Source organism: Astatotilapia calliptera, chromosome 3, assembly GCF_964374335.1.
Source record: "Astatotilapia calliptera chromosome 3, fAstCal68.1, whole genome shotgun sequence".
NCBI lineage: Eukaryota > Metazoa > Chordata > Actinopteri > Cichliformes > Cichlidae > Astatotilapia > Astatotilapia calliptera.
Window position 1 is genome coordinate 62,392,730 of NC_137424.1, and position 27,503 is coordinate 62,420,232.

The following is a 27,503-nucleotide window of genomic DNA, read 5'->3' on the forward strand; positions in this document are numbered from 1 at the left end:
GCGTCAGCATGAGAAGTTAAGGGACGTGACAAATCGTCATTATTTTACGCGTCGGGAGTGAGAACGGGTTGTGTGGTGACAGCTAGATGATAATTCTTAAAATAACACTCAAGGGTACCTAGACCCGGTTTGTAGAGTACGCTTGGGGAGTGTGATCGTTTGTACATCGTCTCTTTATGTCTGTCTCCACGTTGGTTGAGTGTGGAGTAAGTGCATATGAGAGCATGAGGGTGGGGATGGATGTTTGTGTCTGTGTGTGCCTGTATGTCTGTGTCTATATGTCAGGTTGGGTGTCAGGCGCCACCTTTCTGGGGACATCTCAGGCCCTCCAAGGTTTGGAGGCCTATCTCCCCCTACCACCACTTCCCCTGCCAGTGGCGGACTCCCTCAGACATCGGTGCGTTGGTGGTTCTTTGTGTCCGGGGATGGGCGTCCAGGTACACACCGGCTCACTCCTTGGCGGCCGCTTATCGGGGCCTGGAGCCTGGGGCTCGCTCGGGCCACTTCGGAGGTGGGGTGCCCCCGGCCTCTCGGCCTGGGGTTCGGTCACTCAGGCACAGCTGGCTGTGAGTTTTGATCACCTCCATATCTGCTTCATGCCCTGGAGGACGGGGCTGTGGCCCCCCCACACCCTCTAGCAGATCATTACATGAAGGAACCTTTTAAAAAAAAACAAGCGTGTCCATGCTCACAGGTGTACACACGGGTGATCACACCCACAAACTACACCCTTTTTGGCTCCTACCTCAAAGCACACTGTGTTCTGTTGATCTTATGTGCTGCACAATAATGTTTAACATTTAGTATTTACTGTCATATTCCCATATATCATTGTGATGCTGTTTATTCTATTACTCTTGTTCTCTTCTGCTTGTTTTCTTTTTTCTTTCTCAGCAGGTGATCCAGGTGATCGATATATGCATTTTTTTTTCTGCCCGTTCTGTTGGTTTTTGTTTTTTGCCCTTCTCCCCAGTCCCTCTTCTCAGCTGTTTCTCTTTCCCTCTTTCTTTCTCCCCTTCTTTCCCCCAGCCAAGTCTGTCCCGTATTCAGTAAGTGAAAATAAAATAAACAATAAAAGGTGAATCAAATGGACCATTACGGCAAGGCTGGGATGGTCAATTTGGTAAAGTAAATCCGTTGGGCTTCTTTGTTTGCCTTTAGACAACAATTCTGATGGCAAAAGAGCCAAACGGGACAGGCAAAAAAAAAAAAAAACAGGAACGAGGCTTCGTTTTCAAGGACAGCAGAAGTTCCAACTGACCATTCAGCATGTCGGCCCAAAATGCAATAAGGAGCAATAAGACAGCCATTCATGAGATTCTGTCCGGAGACCACAGGCTAATTCTCAACAAAGTTTATGAGAATAAGCTGATCTCTCAGCAGGACAATCTTAAAAGCATCAACAGTGCAAATGCGGAGACACACGTCATTGAGCTCGTGGATAAGATCATGAATAAAGGAGAAGATAAATGCAAAGACTTCCTGAACCTCCTGCAAACCGATGGCGCCATTGAAGAAACTTTCCCTCAGCTGGCGAGTTTACAGCTGAGTTGTACCCCCCTTTTATCCGAGCCTGTCCAAGTGTCTTCATGTCAGCACGATGGGAATATGTCACAGGATGTTTATCAAATCATTAGCCGGCCCGTCGGCCTCTGCGTGATCATAAACAATAACAACTTCAAGGATGGTTCACAGAGAAGAGGGACAGATAAAGACGCCCAAAGCTTGGCAGAGGTGTTCAGGTGTCTGGGCTTCAGAGTGCTGATGTGTGAAGACCTGAACAAGGATCAGATGGATCAGGCACTGACGTTTGTTGCTTCCCTGGCAGACATGTCTCAGCTGCAGAAGTTCAACTTTAAAGAGTGGGATGGCAGCAGCTTTGTTGATCCTCAGCAGGTCCTTGAGCACGGTGATGCTTTCATCTGCTCTATTCTGAGTCACGGAAAAAAGGGTGTAGTTTTGGGAACTGACAGGAACCCCCTCCCCATTAAAGAAATTACCCGAAAGTTCAGGGGGTGTGACCAGTCCGTCCTCATCGGTAAGCCCAAAGTGTTCCTGATCCAGGCCTGCCAAGGAAGTAACATACAGCGTGGAGTGCAGATGAATGATATAGAGATTGATGATGATACTTCACCATTGACCATCCCCGAGGAAGCTGATGTTCTGGTTGCCATGGCCACTGTTGAAGATCATGCTTCACTTAGACATATAGTCGATGGAAGCTGGTTCGTTCAGTCTCTTTGTGAGCAGCTGAAGGAGCGCTGTCCCAGGGGCGAAGACATCGTCTCCATCCTCCACTACGTGAACGATGATGTAGCACATCGAGAGACCTCCTCGTTGGCCAAGCAGATGCCTGAAGTGAGATTCACCCTGAGAAAGAAACTTGTGCTGCCACCTCAGTGCACCTGAAGTCATCATGGAAATACAGCACATCTTACTGTGCAACTAGGGATGCATGATTACTTATCAGAGTTACTTATTATGTTTCTTAAAATGTTTCCTTTATATTTTCCATCTTTCTGTCATCATTTTAAATCTTTTATTTTTCTAAATCTGAATCTCGCATTGAGGTGTTGCATTTTATACTGTAGCAGTTTTATATCAATGAATAAATCTCAGACTGGGAACACAAAATAAATAAATAAATAAAATAAAATAACACTCTTCAATAAATTGTTTGTTTCTTTTCCAGATAACGATGAGCCCTTGCCTCACACTCTACTTTCACTGACAACAATACTCTTTAGCCTCTTTAATATTGTGACTATTCATATTTTAATTCTTTACTATATTATATGAAGTTTCACACTAATTTTCAGGAGGCTTTAAGGGTTTTGGTTGATTTGGACAGGCGGGAAAGCATTGTGAGACTACTTCATTCGTACTTTAACAACCTGAGAACACTGGTCTCATGGCAAGAGACGTAGAAACCTGATTTCAAAATGAAAGCCAACTTTAAATGAATTTTAAGGCCTGCTAATTAGATAATAGCAAATTCATTCAATCTTCCAAATGACATAACCTTGTAATCTAATAGTGCCCTCTCAATATCAAGGCCATCTTATTTGGGGATTTCAAAGTAAAATCCCTCTGAATTTTCTTTTTTGAAGAACTCTTTCAATGACTTCACAATGCTCTTAAAATGTAAATTGCCATTTCCATAGAATAATTGCAGTATACAGTATACAACCACAGAAAGGCAAAATCAGACTGCCTTGATATTGACATGGTATCACTAAGTAATGGCCCTTTCAAATTGCCCACCTATCGTGTGCTTTTCAATGATTTCAGAATGCTCTAAAAAGGAAAATTGCAGTTTCCACAGCATACCTTTACTCTTGATCAACAGTATACAACCTCACATTCATATCATGTCAACATCAAGTCATTTTGATTTTGCCTTTCAAAGTAATGGCCTGTTGAAGTTGCCGACATAAGACCCAGTCTTTTAAATCCATTCCCCCCCCCCTTTCTGTTACCTTAATATGTTTTGATGTGCAATTTTATCATTTTGACTCACATCTTCAAGGTCCTTTCATTTCTAAAGTTTTTTGTTTTTCATTTTTATTGTGCTAAAGTATTCCCCAGAATTCCAAAAAATAAAAATAATTAACTTTAAAATTAGTACAGATTTGGAGAATAAACCCAACCTGGGAGTCTATCGTCTTAGGTAGTCAGGGAGATAATTGAGTGTTTTCCTCTGAGGTGGGGTTTGGTGTGCTGCTAATATGGGCTCCTGTCTGGATGGGCCCGGGCCCCTTGCCCTTGGTGGATTCTATGGAACAGGGGTGCCTACTGGGGTCAGCGGGGAGCTGGCCCCATGGAGAGTGTACTTTGCCTTGACATCCCTCCCCATCTCCAGCTGCCTCCCTCTTCCCACCACCACACATGCAGGGCCTTGGGGTGCAGGGGAGGCATTCCTCCTATGTCCCCTTCTGACCACCTGTGCCAACCTAGATATCAACATTACTCACTCTCATAATATATACACGTAGAGCCTTGGGGCTGGGCAGACTGAACCGCGTCCAAGGGATGGTCTGTGTATTCAACCTCACCTCTGTTGCCGGTTCCCACCCCTCAATTTTAAATACATGTAGACTGAGGTTTCTCGGGAGGGGCTGTGCTGATACCAATATTTATTATTTACCGTTACTTATACTTATCTAGGTTGTGGCTGTGGTCTCCCTACTGCATTGCTCTCTTTTGCTTGTTTTCTGTTTTTTCTTCCAGCAGGTAATCCAGGGAATTTCATTGTGTTTTCTCACTGTCCGTCATCCCCTCTGTTTTTTCTCCTTTTGTTGAACGCCTCTTGCCTACGTCTTTACCTTCCTATCAAGCATTCATGGCTGTTCCATTGATAATAGCTGAAAATGTAAATATTAAAATAGAGTTATTAAATAAATACTTCCATTGGGCATTTTCTTCGTCTTCAGACAAGAAGTCTGATTGCTACAGTGCCAAACGGGTCAGGGGGGGAAAGTACACAAGCCTATACCACCCACTACTGGACATTACATTTACTGTCTTTTTCAGGCTATAAGCCACTACTTTTTCTCCACACTGAAGACTGTGGCCTATACTATGGGGCGGCTAATGTATGTTTTTTTTCATGCCGCCAAAAACATTGTCTGGTAACTGCAGACCAATAAAACTGATAAGTAGTTCACAGAGGTCCAAGGAAATTGTGCAATAAATCCATTGCACTTTTACAATTTTTGTAAATCAGTAATTTGTACTCGTCCTCCTTAACATGGAAAACACTCGAAGAAAAGCATCATGCAGCTTTTAAGTTAAAGGCAATCAATCTGGTGGTTCAAGAAGGAAATCTAGTTGCTGCACGTTGTCTTGGCATAAATTAATCGATGGGGAGCCAGTGGAGACGCCAGCGTGAAGAACTGAGTCAATGCAAGAAGACAACAAAAGCTTTCACAGGTAATCATAGCAGATAGCCCAACCATGAAAACTTTCACAAAGGCTGGGTGAACACTCAGAGAGAAGTTGGCTGCGATGTTACAGTGCAGATCAGACTGAAGGCTAAAGCAATTGCTACCGAAGTGAAAATTGAAGATTTTAGAGGTGGGCCATCGTGGTGTTTTGATATGAGACGAAAAGGCCTGTCCGTCGGGGCACGCACAGCTTTGTGTCCCGACTACGAGGAAAAACTTGCTAACTTCTGCACATTGACTCAAACAAAGATAGTTTGCACAACACTGGTCACTATATTCTTCATTTCCGGTTAATACTTGTACAGCTGCTGTTATTGTGTATATATTTATTTATATTTAGATTTCTTCATACATTCTTATATAGTTCTATATTGTGTATTGTGTATTTTGTTGTACAGTTATTTTATTTTCAACTTTAATTTATATATTTTATCTTATTCTTCCCAGTTAAATTTACCCTTCATTCTAATTTGTGTTGTACAGTTATTTCATTTTTAACCTTAATTTATATTTTATTCCTTCCTAGTTAAATTTACCCTTTTTAATTTTTCATATTTATTTCCTATCTTATTCATAGCCTTTTCCTTTTTTGTTCTCTTTAGGTCACGAGCAGTTGTCCAAGCATTTCACTACATATCGCACTGTGTATGACTGTGTACGTGACAAATAAAATTTGAATTTGAATTTGAATTCCATTGAGCCAAATGATATTATAAATATGGATGAGTACCTTTGACGTTTGACCTGCCTCTCACTCTGACTGTTAATAAAAACTTGTCCATCACATTGAAAACAAGTGGCCGTGAGAAACGCATTTTACGTGTGTTCTGAGCTGCACAGCATCCAGACTAAAGCTTCCACCAACTGTGATTTTTAAGTGGCTGACAATATCAAAGGAAAAATACCCAAAATAAATCGTGGTGATAAGTCAATAAGCAAGGCTGGATGATGGAGAGCCTAATGAAGGATTGGCTCAGAGAGTGTTACGCCAAGCATCCTGACGGATTTCACGTGTTTCATTTTATTTTGAAAAATCTCAACTGGACCTTTAGCTTTATTGTGAAAGGTTGGCAGGGCCACATGATTGTTGTTGCCAACGACAACATATAAAAGCAGTTGCTTGCCTGTCTGTAGTGTGGTTGTTTTAAATATATGAGAAAGAGAACTTTATGAAAATAATATAGTCACTACAGTGGCCATCAAACCGATGAAAAACAATATTGCCGTAAACAGTTTATTTTGCATGAAACAAACGAGATAGATAGATCTATCTATCTATCATCATATCGAACAGCCCTAATTGAATTCCACCGTGACAGCTGGTGACACAAATCTGAAGGCTAGACCGTCCCATTTCACAGCCTCGCACTTTTGGCCTTCTCAGTCTTAGGCTACGTTCACACTGCAGGTCTTAATGCTCAATTACGATTTTTTGATCAAATCCGATTTTTTTGTCTGCTTGTTCACACTTAAAATAAAATGTGACAGCAAGCGCGCTCTAGTGTGAACCCTCAAAGCGGCCCGCATGCACGTGGCGTCTGTCTTGTGTCAGTGACGTAAAAGACTGATTTAATGCGACATGACCATTCAAACAGCAATCACTTTCTAAAACATCAGATATGTATCGGATTCAGTACCACATACGAAAGTGTCCCAAATCGGATTTGAGCCGTTCACACTTTCATACCATGATCGAATATGGGTCGCATAGGGTCAAAAAAGTCGGATTTGATGCGCTTTTGCCTGCAGTGTGAACGTAACCCTAGAAGCACCCGGACCACGTAGACAAAGGTCAGGCCCTCCGAAGGATGCGGCCTGGGAACTCAGACATAACTGATATTTAATGACAGTTCTCAACATAAATTATTGCAATATATTCCTAACTAAAATCACTTGCTTAAAATACCTTAGTATTTCAAGCATATTTACAGATATTATAGTATATATGCAAAAAGAAAGAAAAAAAGTCTCTTCACAAATTTCTCTTTTTTAGTCTAACAGCAACTTGTCTGATGATGTCCCACTTAAACCTACTTTTTTTTTTAAGAAAGGAAAGAATGGACAAATCTAAAAAATAAAAAAAAAATAAAAAAGAGAGATCACAAAGAGGATGCATGGGACTAGTGGACCAGTCTTATTTCAGATGGACTGTGGACAGTGTTTCCATATTGTTATTTTGCTTTCAAAAAGGCATAGAGTCAAGGCTTTAGACTCAAAAAGAAAGGGCCCTCTCTTCTAGTGTCTGGGTTATGCAGGTTCGAGGATTGTCCAGACACTGTTGATGATGAGGAAGATCTGAAGGCGACAGTCAATTGCTAAGATCTGGAATGTGTGTACAACCACTACGAACTGAAAAGAAGACCAGTAAGAGTTGATAAGAGAGATCAGTTGGAACTTCATTACTGCACCCCGATTGTGCAACATCATCATCCAAATTTGCTCAAGTCTTGAGAATCATATCATTGGAAATACGAAAGAAAAGTCAGCTTCATCACAATGACATTATTTGTCTCCAGGTAATGGTAGAAAACAAGAAAAACAACCCAAATGACGTATTGCAAAAAGTGATGTTACACCCAAAAGGTGTTCTTTTATGGTTTTAAAGGAGCATTGAAATTTTTCAGAGCCGATGTCAGGAGGACATAGTTTATTTGGATGCTACAGGCAGTATCATCAAAAAAGGAAGGGTTCGCCTCCTTTCTATGTTCATAAACTTATAGTAAGGAATCCACAGAAAACATGCTCTCCCCTACCAGTGGCTAAATATTTGACAAGCGACCATATCACTGCCTCTGTCACATATTTTCTGGAGGCACTTATGACCGATGTTACAAGGGCCTTTGGGCACAAAGCCATGCAGTCACCTGTAATGCTCATTTGTGATGGATCAATGGCCCTAATAGCTGTTTAGCATTCCCCCCCCCCAAAAAAAAAAAAAAAAAAAAAAAAAAAAAAAAAAAAATCTGTCAGACACAATAAATCATTATTACAACACCGCTTCTGGGAAAGGAAACAAGACTTTGAGGCTCCAATTCTTCATAGATGTCTTAGTCATGTCATGAAGAATGCCAAGGAGATTTGTAAAAAGTAGTAAGTATAATCCTGTTATTAGTGTTTGCGTGGGGTTTTTTTGGCTCTTGATATGTGACATGGCATCTCATTTTTCAATTTGGGGAAACTTTTCACATTATTATTACAGTTTTGGAAAAGCTTAAAGATAATTTCTTCTTAAACTGAACTACCATCTCACAATACACACTGTTGGACTCTTCACTACTGCAACTTCCTTAAAAGACCTCACTGACATGGTTCAAAGTGCTGTAGCTGTTTTTGCAAGTCCGTATATTGGTGAGAATGCTGAAAAACATTTTCACAACCTGCAGTTATGGAGGCGGACATCCATTGTTGATGTTCATGGTAGTCTGTTTTATTTGTTAACAAGAGAATCATGTTTGCTAGCCTGCTCATTTGGGGGTAGTAGTCTGGGGTGGCTTGGGCTGCATCAACCTCAGGTTTATGCTATGGTTTAACACTCATCTTTCAAGCTAGTTTAACTTAAAAAAAACAAAAAAAAAAAAAAAAAACACAACCCACAGGCACAGACGCTCACATATTCTCTCTCTGTCAGAGCTGTTATGGAAGTCAGGAAAGGACCCAAAATGCAGACTCAATGTAGCGGTAAAACTTGAACTCAAAATGGCAGTTTTATTGCTGGACACAAGAAAGAACTAGACTGGACTGGACTACAAACATAAACTAGGCAGGTAGAACACACAGACTTGCATGAGGGAGAGTGCAGCACTGACAAAGAGAAACATGGGGCTTAAATAAACTGAGGGATAATGAGGGAATGAGACACAGAAGGAGAGCACAGCTGGGAGTAATTAGGCCAGATGAGACAAGAAAAGCAAAACTACATACCCTGACACGGACCTTCAAAGTAAAACAGAAAACACACCAACTGAACTCTAGACATGTAAACTTAACAGAGACCGGGGAGACAAAATATAGAGACATGAAACGTGGGACCGAAAGGCACAGAGTAGACACGAGATGGAACATTTGACAAAACCTAAGAACTAAAACCTTAACAGCCATAGCTGAACCCTAGGATAATAATGATTACAAAAACAATAATCAAAACAGCACAAAGTACGCAGAACATAAACCATAATATAAAATAATACCAAAACACAAGAGCTCAAAATGCTAGATCACAAATACCCAGAACCGTGACACTCTCTCTCTCACAGACACACACACAGCAAAACTTGGTTTGTTTTTGTGTACCAACGTCTGTTTTGTCCTTTTGGTGCTGGATATAATTTGAGTGTTTTGTTACAGATGCAGATACATTGCAGATTGTTCATGAGAGTGTGGGGAGTGAGTTGGAGGGTGGGGTGGGCTGCTTTTAACTATGTAAAGCACTTTGTGCTACATTTTTTGTATGAAAAGTGCTTTATAAATAAAGACTGATTGATTGATTGATTGATTGATTGATTGATACATATACTTCGTTTTTTCCCAACACCCCCATTATTGTCTTTTTTTTCCCCATGGGTCCCTTTTTTTTGCCTTTTCCTCTACTTTCTTCTGATATCTTTCTAAAATTTGCTGATGGCTTGGCTGATTGTGACCTACATCTGTTTTCACACCTTGGCTCGTGTGATTAGGTAGAGGATCATTAGGGGGTCCATTGTGCCTCCTGGGGGGTTACTCCCACAGAGCTTAAATCTGGGACTCTCCACCATTTGATCCTAGAACTGAAGAAGCTTCTCGGATGAGAGGTGAAACGTCTACAAGTAAAATAAAGAATAATTACACATTTAAAAAAAAAATGACAAGCCCTATCACTAATTTGTGTACCTGGGTATGTAGTGTAGTGTTTTATTGTGAAATAAAATAAAAGTCAGCCACACTCATTAAAACACATTAAAATACATTAAAATTAGATTCTCAAAATCAGTCTTCGGATTAGACTTTTGGTTTCTATTTATGATAAAACTGCATTATACACCACAGACACCCGTAGGCCACGGCAGCACATTAACACACACACACCCAAAAAAAGTTATAGCAACTGTATGTTTATTTTCTGTGGGTAGTATTTTGTTGTTGTTCTTCTCAGATGTTTTGGGTCACCTAAGGGGATCACGACTCCGGGAATGTTCCTGCGCTGGAGGCAGCCACACCTGCTGCTAGTTATCTGCAGCAGATTACACTCACCAAGGGTTAAGAGTGTGGCTGAGCTCCAGTTAGCGCCAGATCCTTGAGTCAAAACTAATCAGTACAGCTGTGGATTATCATTGGTGTTGTGAAAGTAACTTCACTGATTTGGGATTGCCTTTGACATTTGTGTTCAGGGCCCTGTTTCAGGAAGCCGGTTTGGAAAACTCAGAGTGAAAAACGACACTCACGGTTGAGTAACCCCGAACTGTCCAACTCGGAATATTCGGTTTCAGAAAGGCTGATAACAAGTAGTTCACTCAACGCGGAGTTGCTTTAACCCCAAGTGAAGCGCGCGGACGAGGATACATAAAGCCCTGATAAGCGGAGCACAGATTAAGCGAGTCACCATGGAGACGGAGGGAAAGAAGGCGCGGTCAATGTATTTCACAGCGCTTGAGGCCGAAATTCTGATGGCAGTATATGCCGATAACATGCAAATTCCGCGGAAAAAAGTAACACAGCCACAGCTGCAAAAGAAAGTGAGCATGCACGGCAAAACATAGCCGACAGAGTCAATGCGTGAGTGTTAATTTAAACATTGATCGAGGGATTTCCACCCATTTAACACGTTATTTTATCATATGTTATTTTATTTGTTATTTTATACATTTTATTTTGTGATGTGATGTGAGCGCAGGTGCAACCCAACAGGCCCCAAACGTGCCTGGCAGCAAGTAAAAATGAAATATAAAAATATAGTCCAAACAGGTAAGGTGTAATTGTATTATGAGCCATAGTGCTTGGTCTGTTTGTCCCATGTAAATCAATTGCAGTTAGAGGCTACATTAATTTTCTTTCTGTAAGCACTTATTGAAATTATCTGAGCACATTACAAGTACATATTTGCTTACTCTGTGAAGGAAATTGCCATCCCGGGTTTCCTCCGTGGCGTGAGCGATAAGCAGAGTTTTGTCCTTTCCTTCTAAGATTCCTAATTATTTAAAGTAACACTCAGGTATGCCGTTCAGCTGGGTTAGTTACAGCGCCGGGAGCAGCTTGGGAGAACAAGGAAACACAGACTGCTTCAGGTTGCTTTCCCAAATCAACTCAAAGGTTTATTTGATACACAGCAGTTTATATAGATGAAAAAAGGTTCGTGTGTCAGCTTTCCTAGTTCAAACCGGTACAGACCAAATAAGGAAACGTCTTCCTGCCTTGTGAGCCAAGAAGTATCCTGTGTGTAGTTTATCAGTTCAGCTATAATTTATGATCATCCCAGCAAAATACACTCCTAGACATAGAATACAGAGTTCTTTCATCAGTGAATTCTGAAACGAACCACCTAGCCTTTAACGAGCCTTTTCCAGGAGATAAAGAAAAAAGGGAGGATGGGAGTAAGGAAGTGGTCTCATCTCTGTGGTGTTTTCGACCTTGAGGTACCAGCCTGTGAGTCTCACATTAATTCTTGGGTCACAGAGAAAGAGAAAAACAACTAGTAGATGGGCCTTATTGAGCAACTCTTTTCTGTATAAAACAATCTTCTGTAAATGCTAACCGTGGTACTAAAATACCTAACAGTTCCCCTCTTTTATTATTTTTTAAAAATAATAACTCAAATAGAAAGGAAAAATCACAAATGTAATAACATAATATAAAAAGCAAATCATAAAATGTAATAGTTCACAACCTAATGTTCAATATACACATCAGGAACATCATTGGTAACATCTGGCACATCCTCGGGATCAATTTGTGCCAATTGCAAATACATTGAAGTGGCTGTACTGGTAGCTATATGGGTTATCATTGAAAATGTGGCTTGCAGAAATGTGAACAGGGTTGCACTTTACAATATGAAATAGTAAATAAAAATCCTAAGGTTAATGCAGTAGATATGATTAATAACCTAAATATATAAGACAGTATATAAGAAAAACAGTTCTTCAGTTGTCTTCTGGCCTGGTCCCAGGTTCGAGAGACATTGAATAAACGTCGTATGATGACAATGGGCATTTCATTTTCTCCATTATCAGGATGAAATGAGTCTGGCTTTATCAGGTTAGACATCATGTGGTACTTTTGGCTTTCTGTTCCTGCTGGATGTTTGAGTACCTTGTCGTTGTTCTTTCAGACGTTGTGTGTTAATCAGTGATTGTGTGTGTATGTACTGGATCCTGGCGCTGGCTCGCCTGAGATGTCATCTACCCGTGTGTTTATTTGCTCTAGTTCCGGGCGCTGGCTCGCCGGAGATGTCGTCTACTTGATCCGACGCCTGAGATGGTCCGATTGGGCTGGTCTTAACCCTGCTGGCATGAATCCACTGAGGTTGTCCGTCTGTGAGGATGCTGGTTCTTCGTCACTGCCAGTACAGTCTGGGGGCTGGAACACGCGCGGCCTCCCAGAGAGTCCTTGGTTTTAGTGGCTTCTCCAACATGCATCTCCTTGTCTCCACTGGTGGAACTGTGGAGGGGAAAAGCTGAGAGAGACAAACTTTCTGATAGTTATTATTCAGTTTTTCTACCAGGTTGTGAACATCAGTGGACAATGCAATATACATCACCTTCTACTAGCGGTGCCCCTCTGGAAGCTGACCATGGTGTTGGAAATAGTCTTATTTCAAATGGAGATAATTTGGTTACTGCAGATTGAGTCATTCCAATCTCACAGAGGACTTGAGGAAGTAATTTGACACAGGTCATTAAAGTTTTAGCACACTTTTGAATTACTTCTAATGTGAATGAAGATCCTCTATCACTGTTAATCTGGTGAGGTATTCCGAATCTGGGTATTATTTCATTGCTCAACTTTTGACAGACTACTTCTACAGTTTCTTTTGAGGTTGGATAAGCTTCTACTCATTTACTAAATTGATCCACTATTACCAGTAAGTACTTGATGCTTCCTTGTGCTGGCATATGTGTGAAATCAATTTGTAATGTATGAAATGGAAAATCTGGTTGTGGTAAATGCTGATGTTCTGCTTTTGAGCTACCTACATTAGTTCGCGCACATGTTAGACAGGTTGCTAATATGCTTTTTATTGCATGCAATGTTTTCTCAATTACAAATCTTAATTTTATTGCCCCTATTACCCCTCTTTGTCCGACATGACTCACACAGTGAAAATGTCGGGCAAGGACTGGCATCAGGGAATATGGGAGGGCAATCAAACCCTTAAGATTTTTGTATAGGCCATCTCTGTCTTCTAAGGTACAGTCATTATTCTATGCAGAGGCTTGCTCTTGTATGAATTTTAAATCAACATTTGTGTCTAAATAGTCTGGGAGTGTAACAAGTGGCAGCTGTAGGGGCACAGATAATACTTCCTGCGGAGGTGGGAGCTGTGATGCAGCTGCAGCCTTGGCTGTCACGTCTGCTAAGGCATTACCTGTTGCTTCGTCTGTGTCAGCTGTACTGTATCCTTTCGTTTTTACAACTGCAACGGCCGATGGTAGCTGTATAGCCTGAAAAAGTCTTTGAACAAAATCACAATTTAGCAATTTATTTTCCATCAGCAGATCTAAATCCTCTCTGTCTCCACAATGTGCCAAAGTCATGCACAACGCCAAATGCATAGCGGCTGTCTGCGCAAATTGTCACATGCTTATCCAAATGTAGCTCACAGGCGCGTATTAAAGCCATGAGCTCTGCTTTTTGTGCTGAGTGAAATGGTAATGAGTGAGCCTCTAGTATGATGTCAGGCACTGTTACCACTGAATAGCCACAAAGAAATGAGTTGTCATTCGGCCTTGAACAGGACCCGTCCACATAAACCGTGGCTGAGTCTGAGATAGGTGTTTGCTCTAAATCTGGACGTGGTGCTGTGGATTCCTGTATACGTGTCATGCAGTCATGATCGTCAAGCCTGTCTGAGCCATCCTGTCGGTCAGAAGAACACAGTATAGGATCAATAAATGTGCTGGCGAATCAGGTGTGCTGCTCGCTTTTATAGTGAGATTTGCATATGCTGTTTAGTTATGTTTGCTAGAATGGTCGTGACCTGGTGATTGGTGTATAGAATAGTGTCATGTTAGAGTGTGAGCTTCTCGCAGTCCCTTATCATGATAGAGCAAGCTGCTACTGCTCTCAGGCAGGCCGGCGGAGGTCAGCACTCCCTTTAATGCATTGAAAGAGACAGTCATTTCTGTGGATCACAGTATTCGAGGAGGCTTCTCTTTTTTACAACAGTCACGCAGAATGTGGTCATGAAAAGAACAGTCTGGTATCCACTGTCTGCAATAGTTCACCATGCCCAGGAAGGACAACATGTCCTTCTGTGTAGTGGGCCGAGGGACGGAGGTCACAGCTTTGACCCTGTCTGCAGTCATGGAACGTTTCCCGTGAGACAGTGTGAATCCCAAATATTGAACAGAAGTCTGACAGTACTGCATTTTCTTTGCTGATGCTTTGTGGCCAGTCTTTTGGAGGTGCTGGAGAAGCATGTGTGTAGCAGTTTGACATAGTTTTTCACTTTCAGCACAGAGGAGGAGGTCATCCACATGTGGATCAGAGTACAGCCCTCAGGAGGAGTGAAGCACCATAGAGAAAGCAGCAGAGCTGTCTATCATGCCTTGGGGCAAACGAGTTCAAGTGTACCGCTTATTTCCATGTGTGAATGCAAATAACGGCTGTGTGTCTTCATGAGAAAAAGGAGCGGAGCATAAATCCACCACGGTAAAATGTGTATGCAATGCATGTCAATATGCTGTGAACATCTGAAACGAGAGGTGGCAGAGGAATGTTGACTGCATTAATTTGCCTTAAGTCTTGTATGAAACGCCATACGCCAGGTTTGTTAGGCTTTGGCACAGGATTGACAGGAGTGTGGGCTTTATTGCTCCTGTAGTCAATAAATCTCCTATGATGACATCTAGAGCTGCGGCTTTTTCCGTGGAAAGGGGACATTGCCTGACATATACTCGCTTTTTGTTTTTTAGCTGTGCGTGATAAGGTATGCAGTCAATAAATCCTATATCATTCTCACTTTTAGACCACAATGTCATATTCTGGTATTCAGCTGGCAACATAAGTGCAGAAATAGTACAGTGGATAGGATAGGTTAGATCTATGTGACGACATGGTGTAGTTATATCATAACCTATGTCTGAGTTATGTGACAAAATCACTGTTTGACCTTCACTTGTGTGAGCAGTTATCATGTTGTTGAACAGTGTGAGAGAAACAAAAGTGTGGCTCCCAGTCATGGGATTACCTGTTAGTGGCGTCTGTACACGTTTTTTTTTGGCACAGTGTGTGTCATAGAGTACCGGACAAAAGGATGTTGAGTTCATTCTCTGCTGAGGGTCCAGCTGACACAGAGGATGTTCCTTCTCCATCATGTCGGTACATAGGGCAGAGAAAACATAAGCTGTTATCAGTGTCAGCAAACATTTCACCCTTTATGTTAAATGAAATACACAAATTCATTTTTGCTTTGGGTGTCTGCGGCTGCTGGAAAACTGAGCTAAATTTGCACCTCTAGCTTGTCCAACAGTGCATAAAGCGTTTTATGAATACTAGGATGGATTCATCAGGCTTCTGTTTACACATAGTTACTGCATTTAAGTCAATTTTGTCTCTGGACATTGTTAGCAGGAATTTCTTTAGATTCTTAAAGAAATCGGCGACTTTGTCATTATTTACCCTCCTTTTGTCCATAGCGGTAACATTTGATGCATCACGTCGCGGCATTCTATCATATATTTTCTACAGGACTTTTTAAGCAGACTACTTTTCTTATCACAAATGATATTCAACATTTCTACTGACCTGGTTTCTGGCGATAATCGTTCGGGATAAGGCTCCGAAAAGAAATTAGAATGCATTGAACTTCTTAAGTTGTAAACAAAGTCAGTCACATAAGCACTCCCGCATGTTCTGGATACGTGATCATGGACGTCTTCACCGATTCGCGGACGTAGGTTACACGTAACCGGAAATGGGAGTTGTACTGAGCCGTTATTTGAGACTTTATTTTGTATTTTATTAATTTTTGGTTTTACAGGTACTTTAGATTTTTTATCGGACCTGTCTGTGGTCTTTGAATAATTCTGACCCATGTTCAGTGATTTCCAGAGGGGTTTACACGCTAGGAGGATTTAGGTTAGTATTTTCGCTGCGGCACAGCTGAGGTCACTTTAAATTTATTGCTAGCAATTTTTTGTTTGTGTGAGCAACTCTCACTTAGCGAGCAACTTCTCGCTTAACGAGCAACTTCTCGTAAAACAACAGGCAACTTCCTGTGTCTTTCTGCTTTTAATTTACTGCTTTTAACCCTTGTATGGTAATCGGGTCTGTGAGACCCGTTTTCAGTTTTCTTTCGTTTTTTTTTTTTTTTTTAACAAAATTAAATTTAATTATTTACTAGCTTTCTGTGAGTGAGCAACTTCTCACTTCTTAACGTACGTTTCAAGATAACAGGCAACTCCCTGTGTCACTCTTTGGTGAGCAACTTCTCACTTAACGAGAAGTATTTAAGACAACAGGCAACTTTCTGTGTCACTTTTCTAAGTGAGCAACTTCTCACTTTTTAACGTACGTTTAATTAAACAATTAATTATTATTATTTTTTTAAACAAAATTAAAATATTCAAGACAACAGGCAACTTCCTGTGTCCACCAACACCACACAAGGGTTAATTTACTTTATTCGGGGACTGAGGAAGTCGTCAGTGTATCTCTCTGGATCACTAAGTGAAACTTCGTCAGCATATCCCGTTTCTTTATGGATCAATCACTGAGAGAGGTATAATAGGTCTTTATATAAATATGAAAGACGCATATTTACCTTCTGTCAGGGATCCCACTTCTGACACCAAAATTGAAGGAAATTGCCATCCCGGGTTTCCTCCGTGGCGTGAGCGATAAGCAGAGTTTTGTCCTTTCCTTCTAAGATTCCTAATTATTTAAAGTAACACTCAGGTATGCCGTTCAGCTGGGTTAGTTACAGCGCCGGGAGCAGCTTGGGAGAACAAGGAAACACAGACTGCTTCAGGTTGCTTTCCCAAATCAACTCAAAGGTTTATTTGATACACAGCAGTTTATATAGATGAAAAAAGGTTCGTGTGTCAGCTTTCCTAGTTCAAACCGGTACAGACCAAATAAGGAAACGTCTTCCTGCCTTGTGAGCCAAGAAGTATCCTGTGTGTAGTTTATCAGTTCAGCTATAATTTATGATCATCCCAGCAAAATACACTCCTAGACATAGAATACAGAGTTCTTTCATCAGTGAATTCTGAAACGAACCACCTAGCCTTTAACGAGCCTTTTCCAGGAGATAAAGAAAAAAGGGAGGATGGGAGTAAGGAAGTGGTCTCATCTCTGTGGTGTTTTCGACCTTGAGGTACCAGCCTGTGAGTCTCACATTAATTCTTGGGTCACAGAGAAAGAGAAAAACAACTAGTAGATGGGCCTTATTGAGCAACTCTTTTCTGTATAAAACAATCTTCTGTAAATGCTAACCGTGGTACTAAAATACCTAACACTCTGTATGCTCAAATGTGGCCCGTTATAGCCAACAGAAAAAAAGCGGAGGCCCGAAAAACAGGTGGGGGTCCTCCACCACCACCACTCACAGAGGCTGAGCAGTTGGCCCTCAGCCAAAACAGTGGGCGCCCTGTGGCCGAAGGCATCTCTGCGGGGACATCCTCTGAGTCAATAACCCCGCAAGACACAAGTGCCGACATAAGAGGTAAATTCAAAATAATACATGATGTGCATACATCCTTTCTTCACAGTCACCTTTGCAGTGCTACTCATTCATTTGATAAACTCTTTACCATAATGGATTATTTTGTAGTGAAGTTATTTTCCTACTGACTTTGCCTTCCCTCAGTCTTGGTTGTCTTTGAGAGCATAATGACAATGAAGTGTAAGGTGATTGGTATGTTTGTTAATTGCCATTTGGTCCCTTGTAAGTTATAAGTGACCTGTATAAACCTCATATTCTATCAGTTGATGGTGATGGTGTACTGCATCTGGTGCAGCCTCCTGTTGAGCCAGACCAACATGCAGTTGTGAGTAATACTCCACAGATTATATGAGTTTACAGTAGAACAGCAATGTTGTCTATTTCTTTACTACAGGAAAATAATGAAGAAACATTGACAGCTGTTACAGAGGAGGAAGCAACAGAGACACTTTATGAGGTTTACATCTTTTAATACTTTGTGTACAGGAAACACAGGCGACCAATAAAGCCAGTTGAACAAAAAATCTGTTTATTCTTCTTTCAACATGTTGAGGTGATGGGTCAAAAGAAATGATTGTGACATATGGTGTCTCTGACTGCTCTTCCATCTTGTATGTCCGTGGGAGGGTCAGGATGTTCCTGGTTTGGATCACTGCTGATGTTTGGTTCAGAAGGACAGTGTTCTCCTCTAATTGTGGCAATGTTGTGAAGAATCACACATGCCACAATAATGTCACATGCCCTTTCTGGGGTGACCCTGAGTCTTTGCAGGCACTGGAACCGGGCCTTAAGCATTCCGATAGTCATTTCAATTCTGGCTCTTGTCCTGCAATTAGCCAGATTATATCACTGCTGTGGGCCCGGTTCAGGGTCAGGGTAAGGGGTAAGCAAATAGGGTAAACATGGATACCCCCTATCACCAAGCAAGTAGCCAGTGAACTCTCCTAAGACAGAAGGGTACACTTCAGTTCAAATGTCCCTGAAGCAATTGGTCTTTATATATTTTAAAGTATTCTCAACTCACCATGTCCAAATTTTGTGCTCAGTGTACATTCACGGAATATTTATGAGTCATGGACAGAGCCTGGCCACTTGGCTTCCACATTTGTGATAATGTTGGCAGCATCACATATGATCTTCACAGTGCAGAGAACACAAATTAGCATCCATTACTATAATGAAATAATTTGTTAGTTTGACATGCTACAGGGAACTATGTACCTGTACATTAATGCTGTGGAAAGACTTCCTGTTCACATAGTCTCCTTCATTTACTGAAGGAGCAATGATTGGAATGTGAGTGCCATCTATACAGCCAATCACGCCTGGGAACCCTGAAAATAAATGTGCAATTTAAGTAGTAGTCCAAGTATCACCACATCATACATTAAGTTTTGGTCATCCTGATACCTGCAATTTTGTGGCATCCCTCTTTGATAAATCTTGTGGGTCTGTGACCGGGGAACACCACAGACGAGTACAGGAGACGTTTCAGTGCAACTGTAACATTCCTGACTGCCCGACAGACGGTAGCCTTGGAAACGTGCTCAGCGTCACCAATATTATACAGAAAGCTCCCGTTTGCAAGAAACCGAAGTGCAATACAAATAATATGTACAGAACTGAGAGAATGTCCGCGATGTGTCACATGCGTAATATATGGCCTGAGGATGTTATCCAAATAAATTATAGATTGTGCTGAGAAACGGTAACGTTCGCACAGAAAATCATCAGGAAATGATAAAATGTCCAAACGCGCTCTGATCACTCTCTCCCGGCGGAGAGCTCTGCGGAGAATTTGGGCTTCACGATCTACTGGCTCTTCAAGGAAGTGGCACGCCATGTCCGACACTTCCTACTGTCAGGTTTCCGACAAAGGGGCGGAGACAGTCAGGGTTAGTTGTAGTAAACCTGCTAGGGGGCAGGTTAGCTTCGCGGAGTGTGTCGTCATAGTGACTCACTCAGGCTGCAGCTGAACTCGCTTTGTGAAACCGAAAACCCAGAGTTTTCGTTAACTCAGGGTATACTTACTCAGTTTTTCCACTAAACCGGCTTCCTGAAATAGGGCCCTGGTGTTTCACCAGGAATCCGGAGCGGAGTGTGTTTTTCACGGAGCTGAGCCACGGTGGGGAACAGGTTTTTTTTTTTTTTTTTTTACAAGCAGCCACTTATCTGTTCACCTTTTATGGACATTTGCACTGTGGGATTCTGCAATGTGTCTAGAAATGAATAACTCAACTGTATGGGGTGACTAAGTTCATCATGTTGCTGTCACAGTAGTGTGTATGAAGCCTGAAATGTATTATTTTGTTAGTACTATTATTAGTGATTTTTTTTTTTTTTTTTTGGAGGGCGTTTTATAAGGCACAATTGCACTTTATGCTGTGGTCTAATCTATAGAAAGTTGTATACAGTCTGACATATGCACGAATTGGCCCTCGAACAAGTATCTGCCTGATTTATTTTGATCCTGTAGTTTAGTTTTTGACACAAGTAGCAACTGTGTTAAATGACAAAGCCACCAGCTACTATTCCAAAATTCTGTTCTGAGGATCAGGACATTCAATGATCAACATTTAATAATGAACTGGGTGAGTTGGACAGTATTTGAATTTCTGAAAAATGTGCATTAGTCTTTGAATATAACTGTTGTTTTTGCTTTGTTTGTATTTTTTGTGGGGTTTTTTAATAGATACAATATGACACATGTCAAAGGTGGTATAATGAACAGTGCCTTGACACAACTAACGATGACTTTAAGAAAGCAAGGGATGAAGCGTGGAATTCTCCTGTGCTGTTAAACCAGAGACGGATGTTTGCATCATAATCTCTGAAGATGTACTCTGTTGTCTCCAGCAACGTAATAATTTGAACAGCATAGTATGGTATAACGTTTTAACACTACTGCAAATTTCCGTGACATTTTCATTTACCCTATGTGCACCTTTAATGTTATCGTCACTGCACCTTTGGGACTTTAAAAGTAATGTACTCTCCTGCTATTGAGCTGTTACTTTTTTTGGTTTTCCAAGTTAAGTGGAGTTACCGGTGTTAAAATTAAAATTATTATATTTCATAACAGGAGAAATACAAGGAAAAATTTTTGAAAACATTGTGTCTTGATTCTTTTAAGACAATACTATTTCGGTAAATTTTAATAACCAAAATCAGACTGACTTGAAATTGACATGATATCAGTGTTGTCATGGTCCCCGTGCATGCTGGCTGACTCTGTGTTAGGTAGGGATGGGTACCGGTGTTCTGACATAAACGGTAGTAACCAGACCGAAAAGCAGCGAACATTTCGGTGCTTTATTTCGGTGCTTTTTTTCCCGAGCTGTGATACACTTTAGATTCTAGCCAATCATTTTACGTTTCCGAGGATAGTAGGCGGGTCCAGGTATGTACGTTCTTTTAGAGCATAGCTACAGATTAAAAATGCCCAAGGCGAAGCGGTCAAAGTCTATCTGTACTTCACAGCAAAAGATGCAAACTCAGCAGCCTGCAACAAGTGCTTTAAGCTGATACTGTAATACTGTCAAAGGAGGTAACACCTCAAATCCGATGAAACACCTGGCTACGCATAGCGTTTTTTTTTAAAAGCCGAGAAATGCGCCATATTTGATAGCTTGCTGCGAGACCTCACACCGAGCACATCTACTGCGGGTGTGGTGCCTGTTATCGGATTCGGAGTTTGCAACATCCCCCGAGAACCCGAAGAGGAGAGTCTTGGCCCCTAGCCCTGCCAGTGTAGCAGAAATGATGACGGCAGCAGCAGCCGTTCTTCTCTGCGTGAGTAGCTTAATGTTGTTCGTGTGTAACTTACGTTGAGTAGGCTAGCCACGTTATTAAATTAATGCATGTAAGGTGAACTAGCAAACACCATCATAGCTACATGCGGCTGTCTTCTTGTTTGATGGCAGATGCTCCCTTCACCCTGGCCAAAAAGGCTAAAATGACCAAAGAAAAAGTGGAAAACAGTTAAACATGAGAAGTTTTTGGACAAGGTTTGTGTTTTTTCCATTGTTTAAGCACTGCTTCCAGCCAAGAGTGATACCATATATGCCCCATAGCTGCAGAAAAGGCTAACATTGTTATCTTTTTACAAAAAAAAACAGCTGAACATGAGAGGTTTTTGGACCAATTTTGTGGTCTCCATTCTTTAAGCACCGGCACCATTTCAAAAGTACCGGTTTGGCACCGGTATCGGATAAACGATACCCATCCCTAGTGTTAGGCGATATGTTTTGTTTTTGCTGTATTCAATTCAATTCAATTTTATTTCTATAGTGCCAAATCACAATAACAGTAGTAACAACAAGCATATGACCCCCTATTAGCAAGCACTTTTAACAGGAAGAAACCTCCGGCAGAACCAGGCTCAGGGAGAGGTGGCCGATGGTGCGACCGGTTGGGGTGAAAGAAGGAAAACAGGATAAAGACATGCTGGGGAAGAGAGACAGAGGTTAATAACAGATATGATTCAATGCAGAGAGGTCTATTAACACATAGTGAGTGAGAAAGGTGACTGGAAAGGAAAAACTCAATGCATCATGGGAATCCCCCGGCAGCCTACGTCTATTGCAGCATAACTAAGGGAGGATTCAGGGTCACCTGGTCCAGCCCTAATTATATGCTTTAGAAAAAAGGAAAGTTTTAAGCCTAATCTTAAAAGTAGAGATAGTGTCTGTCTCCCGAATCCAAACTGGCCCATATGGAAAAGATGTATATAGGGCTGGGCGATATGGCCTAAAATCCATATCGTGATATAATTTGAAGCACATGCGGTAACGATATATATCGCGATATATTCTTTTCTTCTGAATAACGTATTTTCCACATTATAAGGCACACTTAAAATCCTTTTTCTCAAAAATCGAGAGTGTGCCTTATGTATGAATTCTGGTTGTGCTTAATGACCTCAAACCGATTTTGGCGTGCAGAAATCTGTTAAAAAATGTTTGTGATGGATTGTCAGAGCATTACGGCTGCCGTAGTGAGGAGCTTCACAGAGTAATCTGGGTCCAAAACTCCATCTGTTTCAGGTCCCAAAGTCAAACAAACACAGAGTTGAAAACGGTCTAAAAGTTAATGTGAGGGATTCTGGTGGTCAGGGACAAATGCAATCGCATAGCAGGATGTTATACACGGGGCAAACTTCAGTCAGGAGAACAATTGAGATTATTCATCCACAATACATTTGTCTCTAACCATCAGGAACCTTCACGTTAACTTTTATAAGTGGAAAAGTGTTAGTGTTCGTCCTCCAGCTTCACTGTTTATGTTATGCTAACATAGCTGTGTTGCTAGCGATCACGTAGCACATCATTATATAGCAGCTAGCCCAACTTCAGTAACCCTACAAACGTCACTGCTGTTTAGTTTCCTGTCTTCATTTATGTTGGAAGTGATAGCAGAGCTGTACGTTTGATTTTTTTCAGAAATCTCTCAGTCAGAACATACTATATCATATATAATGATATCATGATAGCAATATCATGCTTAGGTAACTAGCGAAACTAGCTAGCTAACTTCCGCTAGCTTCCTGCTAACTTCTAACTCCCTTAAATGTAATAAATTTTGTTTTCATGGATGCCTAGAAGTTAAACTTCATAGTTACACCTGGTAAAGCAGCAATGCTGATCGTTTTATTAAAGATGAAAGAATTTAGACAGTTTTTAACTCTCAGTGATGCTGCAGTGTTCGTTTGACCTGAAGAATACGGAGTTTAGGACCCAGATTACTCCCAGATTTAAGAGCATCTTAGTCCGACAAATACGACAATAACGACGGCCCCTTGCATGTTCTGCAAAAAATGTGCTTTGTCGTGTATCTGACGGACAAACACCAAACCAGTTCCACATCACTGAAGTTGCACCATTTTTACAAACCAATTCTGGTTCATTTGTTTCACTCAACAATCGGCCATGTGCGTAAGAAAACAAAGGAACTGTGCATGCGCGTTTTACTCATTCTATCGCGATATTTCATTTTCCTGTCATTGCCTAACATTATACCGGTATTACCGTGAACGGTATAATATGGCCCAGCCCTAAAGGCCCAGACAGGATATTTCTAATTTTAGAGATGTTGCACAAATGGAAGAAAGCAGTCTTACATATTTGTTTAATATGTCTTGGTCAAAAATGACTCCAAGGTTCCTCACAGCGTTACTGGAGGCCAAGGTAATGCCATCCAGAGTAAGAATCTGGTTAGATACCATATTTCTAAGATTTTCAGGGCCAAGTACAATAACCTCAGTTTTATCTGAATCAAGAAGCAGAAAGTTAGGTCTTTATGTCTTTAAGACATTCCTGCAATTTAACTAATTGGTGTGCGTTATCTGGCTTCATGGATAGATAGAGCTGGGTGTCATCTGCATAGCAGTGAAAATTTATGCTATGTCTTCTAATGATGCTGCCTAGGGGAAGCATGTATAATGTAAACAGAATTGGTCCTAGCACTGAACCCTGTGGAACTCCATAATTGACCTTAGTGTGTGAAGAGGACTCTCCATTTACATGTACAAATTGGAGTCTATTAGATAGATATGATACAAACCACTGCATAGAGTTGGGTGTCATCTGCATACAGTGTTGGGGAGTAACGGAATACATGTACCGGCGTTACGTATTTAAAATACAAAATATGAGTAACTGTATTGTTACAGTTTAAAAAGGTGGACTGAAATAAAGGGAATACACGGCGGCCTTTTTCTGTTTCATATGTTAAGCCTATGCTCTTTGTTTTTTGGTAATTCCCCACTGGTGGAAACCCAAATAAAACACACAAATTCCTGTGTCTCAATCTTGTGCCCTATGTCACCTCTACTTACATACTAAGTAAGCTATTAAGACTCGACTGTACACTGTGTTCGTGTTTTCCTCCGAAACAATAAGTTCAGTTGGAGCAGACTTTCAACGCCTCTCTCTGTCTCTCGCTAGCAAACTTGACCCAGACAACAAAGTAAAGCTAGTTTTGGCTACGAGCCCGACACGAACCCGACGTATTAGCCAGAGGTCCCTTTACTACGGTTCACAGCCAGTTTTATATACCCCCGGAATATTTTTCTATACGAGATCGCTGCAAAAAGTGCAGCCTTACCCTACCCTACCGACTGTTACTCATTTTATATTAAGATTAAAAAATAAAGTTGGTATTGGTATGGCGAGTAACCTTCAGTAATAGTAATAAATCACACAGCAATAGTACATTCATGTAGTTGTAAAAAGCATGATAATATATTAAGTAATCCAAAGTATTCCGTTACGCTACAAAATACATTTTGGGGCATGTATTCTGTAATCTGTATTGAAATGCATTTTAAAAGTAACCTTCCCAACACTGTCGCTCTCTCTCCTCTCTGCCAGGGGTGGTGCTCATTACGGGCTCCCACCCCTAGCCCACGCACCTGCGCTCACCATAACACCTGCGGCTGATTCCAGCAGATTGAAGCACTATTTAAGATGGTGGACCTGTGCTATTCTTCGCTGGATCGTTGTGCCATCAGCGTCAGTCCCTCTGAAATCTGCAAGTCAGAATCTGTGAGTTTTGTGAGACCATTTACTAACTGGACGTGTGTGTATGTGTACACTTTTCTATCTTCCTGGAAACTATGGCCTGAGATTGCAGTCACGGAAACACATTCATACTTACCTGGGGCCTCAATTTGGAGAAGAATGTGGGACTCGAGGCCATGGGGGTTGACGGCTCGTGCATTCCGTGTTCCTACCCTATGATGGGGACAGGCTTTCGTTTCTCAACCGAACCCATAACCCCTTACCCTAAATGTAAAAAAACATTTGACCAGTACACATCTCTCACAGAAGCCACAACAGTGTGCAATAGAGCCACATTTTCTGGATCTGTGTGTGAGCGTGCGTGCGTGTGCGTGCCAAGGGCCTGAGGAAGACCCTTGAAGGGTCAGCACGTTGCGCATATGGCACACCATTTTTTAACTTTTTATTAAATAAAAGGTTTTTTATTTCATGTTTTTGTTTTTGTTAATTTTAATATTATATACTTTTTTTTTTGCCAGATAAAGACTCCTATTAGAGTTATTTTAAAAAAATTAATTGTGATTTATTTATATAGCAAAGGTGAACCCAAACACAACAAGTACAACACTAAAAACAACAACACCAACACACCCGAGGACCCGATGGCCTCAGAAGGCTTGACCGTGGTCCTTTATGGGAAAAGACGAAGGGCTTCCCGTAACCGAAACAACCAGCAAGTTGGGTTTCCTACCGGAGGGATGACCCTAACCCTTTTCTGCTTCAATTCTGATTCTGATTCTGATGTAGATGGCAGGCTCAGTCCCCTTCCCCTAACACTAAATGTAAGAAAACATCCAAATAAAATTCATACTTACACAATTAAAAAGCAGTTTATACTTGCCTACAAAGTGTAAAAACCATTTAAAAAAAACATTCATACTTACCTGGAAAACCTAAAGGCCTTGCTGTTTAAAACAATTTTAAAAACACGTTTTTTAAAAAGTTATTTCTTACACTTACCAAACAGACCCTATATAAGGGGAGGAGTGCTCAGCTCAGTCATTCGGGCCCTGAAACTCACAGGAGCAGCGTCTCTGGATTTCTGACAACAGCATCTCGGATAACACGCACAACTTTTTTCTCTGCTAGATTTAAAGACTGTATTTACAGTACAGGTAATATTTTTGCATATCCCTAACTGTTGCAAATTGCAATTTCCTGTTCTTTACTTACCTAATTACACTGTTTTTGCGTTTCCTCGTTTGACAGGTTTTTTTAATTACCTTATTTCACTTTCTGTTCTTTCCAGAACACAACAGCCACGGAGGTCGTTGGTGTAGAAAACATGAAGGGATTGGCGGACACTTTCGCGAGATCGCAAAGTATTGAAGATTTACTCCTGGACCCTGACATTATCATTCCGCTGCAGGTGACGACCGTTGAGGACACCAGGAAACTACTGACAGTTGAGTTTGACTACGACAGAGAGGTGGTGGAACTAAAAGCCTTGGAAGGCCTGAGAATACCTTTTTCTAGGTTGAACATGGCACCCTTCAAGATGCACCAGCTGAAAAGCTCTTGGCATATGATCAAGAAACACTTTGACCGTAGTAACTTGTCTGTGGAGGCTTAAAGGTCTTGCACAAGGTAAGAGGCTTTGATTTTGCCAACCTGGACAGGGGATTCAAGTTAGAGGTAATAGTAATTCCCAAGTCCCTTGTGGTGGTAGACAGCCTTTCAAATGCCTGGCTACTTAACAAGGCACACGGTGGACCTTGTTAATGGCGGCTTGACAGAATTTGTTGAGATACTAAAAACCCTTCCACTGGAGGACCTTAGCAGACCCACGCTGCATAAGACCGTGATACAAAACAAGGGGAACATGAATATATTGCCGCAGGATCACGCATTCGTGCTCACCAAACTGGATGAAGCAAAGAGGAGCTCATTTATTTTCCTTTTGATTTTTTTTTTGTTTTTTTTTTTTGTTACACAACTGATATCATTTAAGGAGACAATATCAAATAATTAACGTGTATAATACTTATTACTTTTAAATGAATAAATGGTCAACTTATGAAATAATAAAACTGGGATAAATAAGCGGGGATTTTTTGGGGGTTTTTTTTTTGCTTAATACACAAGCACAGCAGTGAACTAGCTGTAGCAGAAGCAATGAGTTTTCCTTTGAAATCAAAG

At 41.1% G+C, this 27,503-nt stretch overlaps 1 protein-coding gene and 2 long non-coding RNA genes across 3 annotated transcripts; 1 reads left to right on the forward strand and 2 right to left on the reverse strand.

Moving 5' to 3' along the window:
• Positions 1 to 315: 315 nt before the first annotated feature.
• Positions 316 to 2,656, forward strand: LOC113013489 (caspase-8-like). Its single transcript, XM_026154462.2, has one exon. It carries the CDS (start codon positions 1,270 to 1,272, stop codon positions 2,407 to 2,409), a length of 1,140 nt encoding a protein of 379 aa, XP_026010247.1. The 5' UTR covers positions 316 to 1,269; the 3' UTR covers positions 2,410 to 2,656.
• An 8,548-nt stretch (positions 2,657 to 11,204) lies between these two features.
• On the reverse strand, positions 11,205 to 17,603 carry LOC145422280 (uncharacterized). Its single transcript, XR_013903553.1, has 2 exons — positions 15,885 to 17,603; positions 11,205 to 12,591 (listed from the first exon to the last, which is right to left on the reverse strand). It is a non-coding gene; the product is annotated as an uncharacterized LOC145422280 (long non-coding RNA).
• Positions 17,604 to 18,154: 551 nt separating this feature from the next.
• LOC145422284 (uncharacterized) lies at positions 18,155 to 19,869 on the reverse strand. Its single transcript, XR_013903558.1, has 2 exons — positions 18,830 to 19,869; positions 18,155 to 18,749 (listed from the first exon to the last, which is right to left on the reverse strand). It is a non-coding gene; the product is annotated as an uncharacterized LOC145422284 (long non-coding RNA).
• Positions 19,870 to 27,503: the final 7,634 nt, after the last annotated feature.